The 12656-nt window shown below is 38.1% G+C and overlaps 1 protein-coding gene across 1 annotated transcript; it reads left to right on the top strand.

Moving 5' to 3' along the window:
* Positions 1–1825: 1825 nt before the first annotated feature.
* faah2a (fatty acid amide hydrolase 2a) lies at positions 1826–11643 on the top strand. The gene is made up of 11 exons (XM_060873013.1): positions 1826–2094; positions 3236–3318; positions 3411–3547; positions 4689–4898; positions 5557–5676; positions 5765–5900; positions 6416–6533; positions 6619–6738; positions 7466–7577; positions 7685–7873; positions 10754–11643. Exons 1-11 carry the CDS (start codon positions 1903–1905, stop codon positions 10972–10974), a joined length of 1638 nt encoding a protein of 545 aa, XP_060728996.1. The 5' UTR covers positions 1826–1902; the 3' UTR covers positions 10975–11643.
* Positions 11644–12656: the final 1013 nt, after the last annotated feature.

Here is a 12656-nt window from a genome sequence, read left to right as displayed (position 1 = left end):
CAGAGACATGTTCTGAGCACATCTGATCGGCTTGACCCCGGTATCGCTGCTTGCAGCTATATTTAAGATTGTTATTAATTCATACTCAATAGTTTAAACATAACAGGGCAACTTATGAAAGTGTCTATTGTTCATTATCACAATTAACTAACTAGTCATTCTGAAATGATTCAATTCAAATTTAAGCAAAATTCTTGATTTATTTTACAATGTTCATCCATCAGACAGTCAAGATGCTGAACACTTTCTCCTCTTGTTCAACTGCCCCATGTTTACACACATATATGTAAATCTCTAACACACACGTTCGTTTATTACATATAATCTATCAAATAGTCTTTCATACACTATCTAGTGTATTTTTAGGCCACTAGGAGCCAATTCGACCTGTTTACTCGTTTATTTAGACTATTTATTACCAGAATTTCAGCCTGGGCTGTTTTGGGAGAAAATATAAAAATATAATGGCTAAATGTCACACAGTGCTTGTTCTGCATGTGCATACGAGAAGACAACATTTCCAAAGAAAATAGCAAACAATATATTATTGGAGAAAATTACTGGAGAAAATTTCAAACAATACATTTGTACACAAACACTGTAATTAAAGTGAACATTCTCAGATTTCTGTAAAGGGTATTTCAAGGCACCACCTGTGGAGGTCTTCCTTGGCCTGTATCTCTATTTATGGTTATTACATTCATTATTACATGCTCTTTTTATCTTCTTAATAATGTTACGAACAGTTGATAATGCTAATCATACATTTTTCAAGATGTATTAATATTGTTCCTTGACTATGTAATGGTTTTCTTGAATTTCATTTGCACTTGCATGTTTTCCTTTCTTCTACTTTATTTTACAATGTTGTAAATGTAAATATACCTATGTGGCAATTAATTTACAGAACAAAGAGTGCAAAAGTCTGGTCCTAGTTTCACAAAGGGCTTTAAGAGTGAGGTTCAATGTAATGTCTATTTTTTTACAAACTTCAAAAAAATACCTTTCAACAAATACCTCAGTTATTTAGTAAGGACCTGAAATGAGCAACTCTCTTTGGGGTTTAAACACTGATGTGAGTAACACTGGTATGATGTGGGTTGCCATGTAAGGTATATTTATTTGTATATTATAGACCCTGAAAAATAGCTAGCTTTTTTCAGCTATAGTATAATTTATCTGAATAATTATTTCTGTTAATGTATGTAAAAATGGATTTGTACTGTACTGTAATACAATTTATATATTACGGGGTATGCGGAAGGCTAGTGGATAAGGTATTGGGCTACTAATCGGAAGGTTGTGAGTTTGAACCCATGTGCACCAAGTTGCCACTCTTGGGCTCCTGTTAACAATCAATTGTATAAAAATGTGATAATGTGAGTCACTCTGGATAAGGGCACCTTCCAAATACTTAAAATGTAAATGTATTTATTATATATTTTTCAATTTATATTTCAATTTGATTTACATATGTGTATTTTCTTCCCCAATTTCTTATCTTATTTGTATTTATGTCTGTGTGTTGTTTATGTGTACTGGAAGAGTATGACACTAAAACAAATCCCTTGTATGCGCAAGCGCACTTGGCAATAAAGGACCTTCTGAATCTGATTCTGATTCTGGTTTAATAGTGATCTCAGAAACATGCCTTATCCTTTCCAAATATTAAACTATTATCTCAGGCTTATTTTCTTGCCCATATTTGTTTCCTTACACGATCATGTCGAATTTATGAGTTGTTCTACCTAATAAAAGGCTTTATTAAGCACGGGAAGGTGCACCTGATGCGTACAGTAGTTGCACCGCGCTGCATGATGGGGGCAGTGAAGCATCTAAATCCGGTTTAATTTCACTGTGATAAAGCAGTTCGTTTCCTCCTCGCTTCCCGATCCGTTCACAATGGCCTCGACCCGGTGGGAGAGGTTTTGGTGTTGTTTGTTGCGTGTTGGCGTTAAAGCGATTTTGGCACTTTTCAGCCTTTTCGTACCACAACAGCGAGGACGCACAGAAGGTCTCGGGCTTCCCCGCATCACCGAGCCGCTGCTGCGCGTTTCCGCCGTTCAGCTCGCGCGGAACATCCGCCGAAAACAAGTGAGAAACCGATTCACTGATTGACTTTTAATGCTCCACTTTATCCTGACAAAAAAATACCAGCCAACATTGAACACGACCTCCTTTTAAACGGCTGTGACGAGTCTTGTTTTTTTCTGTTTCGGCAGCAGCTGCAAGGTGAAATGTTCGGGTGGAATTATGGGAAGTGTAGTTTTGCTTGTTACCTTAAACAACTTTTTTCCATAGGTTAAAGGAAGGCTATATTGTAGCCACCTTTCAATGTAATTAATTCATCTGTAGAAATATTAGAATCATTATAGAAATAGGTGAAATTAAATCGTCGCTATTTATTTATTTACACAAAAATGGTTTGGATTTAACCCTTTCAATATAAGTAGGATCGCAAATAATAATAATAATAATAATAATAAATATTAAAATATTATTATTCTTTAAAAATACATAAATAATAATAATAACAATAATAATAATAATAATTCATAATAAAATATAATTCTTTAAAAATACATACATAATAATAATAACAATAACAATAATAACAATTATTATTATTATTATTATTATTATTATTATTATTATTATTATTATTATTATTATTATAACAAATCCCATGACTAAGATTTATGGACCCCCGTTTGTGTTGTTGTTGTTGTTGTTGTTTTGGGGTTTTTTTTGCAAATCTTTGGATAAGAAACACTGCAACATTCCTGCAAGCTGAAAAGGGACAGTTTATTTTAGTAGTTTCCTTTTTAGTTTAGTAGATGTCTTCAGGTTTGTGTACAGCACTTGGGCACGTTAGAGTGTATAAAGGTCAAGACAATGAGCAGCCTATTGTTCAGGGCTTACTTCCTAATCCAAACATGGCTTTAAATATGTGGGAACCAAATTCCATAGCAGTGGAGAGGTTTTATTAATCATTATAATAATAATGATTAATAAAACCTCTCCACTGCTATGGAATTTGGAATATATATACATCTCTCATTAAAGGCATGTTTAGGAAACACCCTTGTGAATAGCTCACAGGCTTTATGCCCTGAAAAGGTGACAAGGTACATTTTAGTGAAGAAACTTTTAAATGCCACTAGTGTGACATCTACCTCATGTTGAGCTTGAAAGTCTTTAAAGTTTCATTATCAGATTTTTATTTGTACCATAGGTAACAAGTGTCCAGGTTGTTCAGGCCTACATCGATCGCATCCAGGAAGTCAACCCACTAATCAATGCTTTGGTTAAAGACAGGTGAGTGAGCCTTAAATGTTCTTTTTTGTCAAGGGGTTGTTTTTTTTAACTGATCATAGACTGATCTCTGTCTCTCTTTCTTTCTTTTTTAGGTTTGCTGCAGCTCTCCAAGAAGCAGCACAGGTAGATAAACTGATAGAGGAGGAGACAGGAGGTGAGGATGTACTGGAGGACAGGCTTCCTCTCCTTGGTGTACCCTTTACTGTGAAAGAGGCCTTCGCCCTTCAGGGTACGTTTATAGCCACATGTTTGTTCATTTAATAAGCATCTGTCCTTTAGCTGAAATAATTAGTGAAAAGAAAGATTGTAGTATATGCAAAATGGTACAGTATACCAGACAGTATATGTCATGTTGGAATATAATGGGTGTGATACTACAGACTACAACATAGCGTAATATGACACATTATATTTGTTCCATATACTGTACAAGCCAACCTCACAAAATTTCTCTCACAAGAGAGTCGCTAATTTCTATTTATGAATTTATAAACCATGAGTGTTCCTAAAGCGATATTTAAATCATAATTCCAAAATGAACAATTGTTTTCTTCACAATTTTTTGTAATTAAAATTGTATTGCTCACATACACAATCATACTGTCAGGGATCAGCGCGGACTTTTGGACACGTGCGAATGTTTTTATTATTGTCACGTGTCTGCCACGCCTTCGTCCGCTCCTCCCTGTCTCCTCACCTGTTTCCCATCCTGTGATTGTCTGTGTGTGTATATATGTGAGCCGCGTTGCCAATGGCAGCGCGGATTCATTAGTGTATTTATGTTAAATATCGTTAGTTCCCCGTGTCGTGTGGATGTCTGTTTGTTTCCCCTTGTGTATTAAACCCCATTCATTTGAAGCTATCCTGCCTACGGGTCTGTCTCCTTCCCACCGTATCCGGGGGCCTGACACATACACAACAGACACCGAAATAGTGTCATAGACTCAAAATAAAAAATATGATAAGAATGTTATGAATGCAATATTGCTGTTTACGAATTAAGTGCAAATGTGTGCAATACTATATTCATATAATTTCTGAGATACTGTTCTATTAATAGATGTGAATTTGACTATTAATATGATTGATAGGATAATAGGATTGGTAGTTTACCTAAACTACTCATGCTCGATAGCTTGCTGTGGTTGTTTGACAGAATATCTGAATATAGCGTGTTAATTGGAAAGCGTGTTAACTGGAATAAAAAAACGTTTTTGAGGAATGCGTACTTCAAAAAAACGGACAATTCAATAGAGACATGAATCCGTTCTAAAGACACACCAATACTATAATGTAAGCCAACAGGCCCTTCTGTAATAAGACCAGTAGATTTTTCTCCATCTCTCAGTCTTTCTTTCTCTTTCTCATAGGCATGCCAAATTCTACAGGACTGCTTAGCAGGAGGACGGTGGTTTCAGGAGTGGATGCTCCACCTGTAGCTCTGTTAAAGCGTGCTGGAGCTATTCCACTTGGTGTGACCAACTGCAGTGAGCTGGCCATGTGGCTGGAGTCTCACAACCACCTTTATGGCATTACCAGAAACCCTTATGACCTCGAGAGGATAGCAGGGGGCAGCTCAGGTTAGTACACAGAGAGTGCCTTGAATAAGTAATCAAATAAACCCTTTCCATCCACCTTCCTTTTTTTAACCACCCATCCTTGAAGGAAATTGTAAAGATAAGCAACCGCAATGCCAAGAGTAACATTCAACGCAATGCTACCACCACCAAGCTTCACTCTAGAAATGGTGAGAGATCCGTTTGTTCTGGATCTGCTTTTATGATCTCCATGGTATTGTTTATTTTGGTATGTTTTCTAACTCTGAGGCATGACTAACTTACAGGTTGCACACACGTTGACCGCAAAACAATATTTTTAACTTTTAACTATATTGTTTGCAATTTATTTTTATTTATTTATTTTTTCACCATTTCTTTATTATGAGTTATTTCATCTTCAATGACCACTTGATCGCAATTGGTGAAGAGAACGGTTGCCAAATCTGCCTAAAATAACCCAGCCTCAAGTGCAAATTAAGGAATATTAGAACCCAAACCAATTTTGTTCTTTTTAGCTATTAGATGGGATTTTCTGGCTGAACCTTTGAATAGTTTAGGCAAACTTGGCTTCATATGTCATGTACTAGGTTTGAGTTTTTTGCTGAATTATTGATTTCAGAAAAAATGCACAGAAAAAATAGCAAATACAAATCTGTTTTCTTACTCACTACTCTTTCAGGTGGAGAGGGAAGTATAATAGGTAGTGGTGCTTCTGTGATTGGAGTGGGATCAGACATTGGAGGAAGCATTCGCATTCCTTGCTTTTTTAACGGCATCTTTGGACATAAGCCAACAGCAGGTAGGAACTGAGTGTGTATGATAAATGCTGTAGTCTTGTGTAATCTTGTAATAACTGTCATTTTGCTTCTGTCTGTCTGTATCTGCAGGTATAGTAAATAACAGAGGTCAGTATCCCCCAGCGTCTGGACAGCAGCCAAGTTTCCTTTGTACAGGCCCCATGTGTCGCTATGCTGAGGATCTTCTGCCCATGTTGAGGATTATGGCAGGACCCAATGCAGAAAAGTAACTCTGATCAGATTTTTTTTAGGTGTCATTTCCACACTCCTGTTTGTTTTAGACTGAAAATAAAATGAGACTGAGCATGTATACTAGTTTTTGAAGGTTAAAAATCTCCATATATGCTTTTAGCCAAATTAGTGAATGTGTTCGGGACATCTACTGGTGCTAGAGTTGCAGTTACTTAGACAGACGCCAACCTGAGCTTAGATAGCACCATCTCCATCTGGCGGATGCTTTATCCAAAGGGACTTGTATCATTTTATACATGTTGAAGGTTAAGGTCCTTGCTCAAGCCAGGTTTTGATTTGCTAGGATTTAAACATAAAATCTTTTGCTTTTGAGGTCCAATGCCTTATTTACTGATCTTATCCAGTGCCCCTATGAGCTGTACAATGTTTATTATATATTAGTGGTTTCAAACTGAAAATCAATTCATCATCAGGTTGTATGATCAGAAATACAATCTCAGGAAACTCGTGAACCTGTGCATCCCATAAATCTATTGTACCTCCTCACAGATTATCCCTCTCTACCAATGTGGATCTGAGGAAACTTCGATTCTTCTCTGTTCCTCATGATGGAGGATCACATCTTCTCTCTCCTGTAGATCCACAACTGATTCAGGCACAGAAGAGGGTGTGTGTTTGTTTTGACTCACTTTTTTAATAGCTACACACAAACATTACAAACTTATTAAATGTAATGGCTTTATGTATTTCAGGTGGTTGAACATTTAAAGGCTGATTTAGGGGTCCAAGTTCAAGAATTGCGCATCCCTCAGCTCAAATATTCCTTTCAGATCTGGGGAGCAATGATGTCCTCGCCTGGCAAGGATGGAAAGGTTTGATTGTGTTGTTTGTTGTGTTAATAAAAGTTCAGAGACACAGTCTTAAACAAAAAAAGGTAATTACTATCCAATTATATGAAAATTGGAGAATTGACTGCTGTAGGATATTTTCTCCAAATGACTGAAGTTATCTTTCTTAAATGACATTTCTTTTGTATTTCTTTGAGTGAGGCGTGTTCACAAGGAATAAAATGGAACATGAATACACATAAGTACAGTAAGATAATTGAAAGTGAATCATTAAAAGTTAGCGACTGTGTTCCACTATTGACCTCTCTTTAGCATTTTCCCTTGTAGGAATTATCTTACAGGACATAACAATGCTGAGGTGATGTTTGTTAGTAAACCAAGCGATTAAGTGAAAATGACTATGATCTTCAGGAGCATTCTTTGTTATCCAGTCAGCCAATAATGTTAGTTGGGTTTAAACCAGACATTAGATTGAAGATAAAATATGATCACTGTGACTCACAAACTGCGATTGTGGTGTGGTAGTTGGTACCAGATGGGATGGTTAGCTGATTTCCTGGCACTTTTTCTCTAGAGTTTACACAGGTGCAAAAAACATCCTGAAACTGGAGGATCTCCAGGCTGAAACAACTTGTTGATGAGAGAAATCAGTGTGTGGTGGTGGTGATGAGGGCTTAGGTTGTCAACTGAGATGTTTCTTTCAATCAGTGTTAAGACAAAACTGAGGCTTTTTTGTTTGTTTTTTTATCAGCCCCCTACTACTTTTGCTGAGCTGATGGGTGGAGGAGAGAAGAAGGTGTGGCCTGTGTGGGAGTTTTTTAAATGGTTTCTTGGACTGTCCTCTCACACCATGGCTGCTATAGGTAAATACTTATGTTTTTGTGAATATAAAAGAGAAGGATATATTGAGGATAGATATCACAACACTTTCTAGGATCCAGTTATATTGCTCCCTGTCTCTTTTGCTCAGGTCTGGCCCTGGTGGAGATGTTTCAGAGCTCACAGCCATCTCCGTTCATTCTGCAGCAGAAAGAGAGTTTGCAAAAGGATCTGGAGGAGCTTTTGGGTACTGATGGAGTGCTATTATATCCTTCACATCCGCAACTGGCCCCAAAACACCACCAGCCTCTGTTCACTCCCTTCAATTTTTCTTACACAGGTCAGCCTTGACACTCCCTTGTCTTTGTTATGTTTTAATCTCTTTCTGTTCATTTCACCATCACAAATCTAAAGCATTCAAAGCACCCTTTGCCTTTTTGTCATCTGGTGCCAATTCACTCTGAATAATCATATCTAAAGTGTCAACAAGGTCCACTTTGGCAAGTAGACAAATTGAGATGTATACTCCAACCATTTTATGAGATGGTCCCAAAATTAAAGCCCTTGTCAACTGTCATGAACCTAGTCGCTGGTATTGCCATGTAGCAAACAATACATTTACATTTACAGCATTTGGCAGACTCTTTTATCCAGAGCAACGTACAAAAGTGCTTTTAAGTCTCTATCATTGAATACATTAACACTGGTTCACTAGGTTACAGACTTTTTTTGTTTTGTTTTGTTTTAAATACACACATACAACAAAAAGAGGAGAAAGTGCTAGTTCAAGTATTCCATGAAGAAGTAGGTCTTCAACTATCGCCAGTGACTCAGCTGCCCGGACCCGTAGGGGAAGTTCGTTCCATTACCTTGGTGACAGAACAAAAAAGAGTCTTGTTGTATACTTGCCTCTTACCCTGAGAGATGGTGGAACCAGTTGAGCAGTGCTGGTAGATCGAAGGGTGCGATGTGAAGTGCGAGGAGTGATGAGGTCTTTGAGGTAAGAGGGAGTTGGTCCATTTTTGGCTTTGTAGGCAGGCATGAGTGTTTTAAATATGATGTGTGCAGGTACTGAAAACCAGTGGTGGGATCGCAGCAGCGGGGTGGTATGCGAGAACTTAGGAAGGTTGAAAGCAAGTCATGCAGCTGCATTTTGGATCATTTGCAGAGGACGAATTGCGTTCATAGGTAGACCTGCTAGCAGTGTGTTACAGTAGTCCAGTCCTGAGATGACAAGAGACTGAACAAGTTCCTGAGCAGCCTGTGTGGACAAAAATGGCCGAATCCTTCTAATGTTGTAGAGAAGGATGCGAGGAAAAGGACAATTGATTTTCCATAGTTACCCCAAGGTTCAGAGCTGTGACTGAATGGGAGATCAGATCATTATGCAGGGATATTGCAAGATCATGACCTGGGGATGAATCACCTGGGATGATCAGCAGTTCAGTTTTGATTGAGCTTCAACTGATGAGCCGTCATCCATGGTGATATGTCTCCCAGACATGCTAAGATTCGAACAGAAGATGTGGTATCTGAGGGTGGGAAAGAGAAGATAAGTTGAGTATCATCAGCATAGCAGTGGTAAGAAACCCAGTGTGAGGAAATAACTTTACCAAGTGAGTAAGTATACATGGAGAAAAGAAGAGGACCAAGTACTGAGCCTTGTGGGACACCATTAGAGAGTCTGTGTGGAGCAGATGTCGCTCACTTCCATGTTACCTGATATGAGCAAACTTTCAGGTAGGAAGCAAACCATTCCCACTTTATCCACAAATTCCAAGACTCCTGAGGACAAGAGAGTCTTGTGGTTGACCATATCAAACACTGCTGAAAGGTTGAGGAGGATGAGGTCAGATGACAGCTTGGCTGATCTAGCAGCATGTAGCTTCTCGGAGACATCCAAAAGGGCTGTCTCTGTCGAATGTGCTGCTTTAAAGCCAGACTGGTTGGGATCTTGGAGGTTGTTCTGTGAGAAAGAGACAGACAGTTGATTATAGGCAACGCGTTCAAGAATGTTTAAAAGAAAAGAGAGAAGTGATACCGGTCTGTAGTTACTGATGTCTGATGTATCCAGAGCAGGTTTCTTCAGGATGGGAATAACCCTTGCTCTCTTGAAGGTAGTTGGTACATGACCAGATGTTAGGGATCTATTGATGATCTTGGTGAGGAAAGTCAGAAGGTCTTTTGAGATGGTCTGGAGGATAGTGGAAGGGAGTGGACCCAGTGGGCAGGTGGTAGGATTTCAAGACTGAATGAGTTGTAAAATCTATTCTGTTGCTATGGTTGAAAAATGCGACAAAGGATTAGGGGAATCCAGACTGTGAGATGTAGGTGCAGTCGGGGCAGAAGTGAAAGTCCTGCAGATTTTCTCAATCTTCTCGTGGTAAAAAGAAGCAAAGTCTTCTGCGGTCATAAGATGAAGCAAGTGAAGCCAGGGGATTGAGTAGAGAAGAGAAGAGGAGATGTTGTAGAACTTACGAGGATCTTGTGCCGAAGCTTTTCCTTGTAGAAGGAAGTCTTGTCAGAAGTCAGGTCTGAAGAAAACTTGGCCAGGAGTGTATGGTAAGAGTCAAGATATGCATCAAGTTGTGAGTTTTTTCACTTTCTCTCAGGTGATCTTAGCTCTCTTAGCTCTCTTTGATTTTTTTGCGCAACACATCTGAATGTCAAGGAGCAAGAAGTCTTCTTGGGTTTAGTGGACAGAGTGGGCAATACTCACCTAGAGGAACCCCATAATCCTTATACACACATTGCTTTGAAAATGCCCAATAAACCCAGCAAGAATGGGTAACCTCAAAAAGTGGCTTGAGCAAATATTTCAACTTTGCTAGTCAAGAAATCCATTCAAGTGGTCACTAGAGACAGTTTTGGGACTCATAAAAAAACTCTAAACATATTCATCTTGGGTGCTAGCTCCATTTGTAACTATTAGGTATTAAATTAACATACTTCCTGCTCTTGTTGACTCAATCACTCAGTGGGGTAATAATGCACCGGAGCAGCCGTTAAGATTATGTTTCTCATAAGGAAATGTGAAAACAACTCAATTAGGGTTTTGTAAACGTACTGTAACATAGCCAAGTCTATCAGAGCTCTTATTGGTTTTGTATGTTCTCATCTCGTGTATTAGCAAGCCAAAGGACTTGCATAGTAATAAGAAAGATTTTTATTACTCACTTTACTTGTCTTGCTTTTCTCCTATAAATGTCTCTATGTGCAGGAATCTTTAATATCCTCGGGCTGCCAGTGACCCAGTGTCCTATAGGACTTAGCGTGGAGGGTTTGCCTCTTGGACTGCAGCTTGTCACAGGAAAACTACAGGATCACCTCACTTTGGCCACCGCTCTGTACATGGAGAAAGCTTTTGGTGGATGGAGAGAGCCGGGTCACACAGAGCACACACAGAACAGCATCTCGAATAATGTCTGTAATGCTACATAACTGCTAAACTGTCCATGCATTAATTAGTTTCTTTATCTTCTCAAAGCTTACAGTTTCCACATAATTATGTGGCTAACGGAATATTAAATAACGGAAGGAAGGAATAAAGGAAGAAAGTAAATACTTTATGTAATAATAATAAAATATGGCACAGCGATTAATGTTTAAAATTGTAATAAATTAGCTATTAAATTACTTTTAAAGTTTTGAGAGAAAGAAGGAAAGAAAGAAAGTAAGAAAGGAAAGGACAGGAAAGGGAAGTATGTGTATTATTAAAACATGCCACAGAATTCAGTGAGATTTTACTGTAAAGAAAGAAAGAAAGAAAGAAAGAAAGAAAGAAAGAAGTAAAAGAAATATTTAACACTAAGGATGACAGATTAATATTTAATTTTGTAATTGAAATTCTTTTTAAATTAGAATTACACTATAGAGATGATAATATACACATATAAAAAAAATGTATTCTTATTAAGAAATGCCTCAGAGTGAAAGAAAGAAATGCGTAATACATGTTACAAAAATGAATGTCATTTTATTGTGACTTTTTTAAACAGAAGAATAGTATAGCAGATTCCTGTAAACACATTTATTAAAGAAACAAGGGGTAGGAATGAAATGCAGTGTCGATAAAACGTTTCCGTAAAATAAACAGCTTTCAGACTTTAACAGGACTGAGTATGGTTATTTTAAAAAGAACTGAAATGTGAAGGCACACTTAGAGGTGTCTGTGTAGATTTGTGTGTTCATATACAGAAAACAGACACTCACACATACACACACACACACACACACACACAAAGCAGAATCAGGGTCTAAGGCCATTTCGAGCACTGACATTAACCAGGTGGGGTTCAGGGTTTAAGGTTGTTTATTTGTCACATACATTTTTCTTAGTTACTCTTCCCACAATGCAGCAACAAACAATGGGGGGAAAAGAATAAAGAAAGAAGTATAATTCATGCTGTATAGCTATTATATTTATTAATACATAGTTTGTGCAATGAAGACATCAGAGATGCATAACAGTGTATTGAAAGACACTGTGTGACACGTGAGGAGCATGTGTGCCATTTCCGGTTCGAGGACAACGCGGATGTGCAGCGGATATTTCGGGAGGACATGACATGATCATTAGACATGATCCCAGACACAGGCTCAAGTACCATCCTGAAAGTCTGCTCCTTTACCTCTTAATGCTGAGTGATTGTCCATGACCCTCAACTCCAGGTCTATTGATGAACACGAGCTAGTGATGTCTCCATTAAGAATAATTACTTAATTCATTTATTAAAACTTTAAAACACTGATCCATCACAGGGCACCATGCACATACACACATGAATAGCTACAGGCAATTTATCTAAGCCAGTCCACGTACTGGTGTGTTATTTGGGAGGTGGGAAGAAACTGAAGAACTTGGAGAAAAAAACACATGGACACAGGGTGTAGAGGAACACTACACAGACAGTAACACAAGCTGAGCATTGAAGTAGGGATATGGGGCCTGGGACATGAGTCTTCAATTCACAGACCAGCACTGTTTGGTCAGGAATCCAGATAGAGCCTGGAGAAAATCCATATACAGAAACTCAAGCTCTTGATCTGTAGGGAAAATGTAACTTTACTCTGAGCTTATTGTGTGTAATGTTTGTTTGATAATTTCCTCTTCATAAACCAGT

Source organism: Tachysurus vachellii, chromosome 6 (assembly GCF_030014155.1).
Source record: "Tachysurus vachellii isolate PV-2020 chromosome 6, HZAU_Pvac_v1, whole genome shotgun sequence".
Taxonomy (NCBI): Eukaryota; Metazoa; Chordata; class Actinopteri; order Siluriformes; family Bagridae; genus Tachysurus; species Tachysurus vachellii.
Note: the sequence above shows the minus strand (reverse complement) of the source record. Positions and strands in the feature narration are given on the sequence as shown.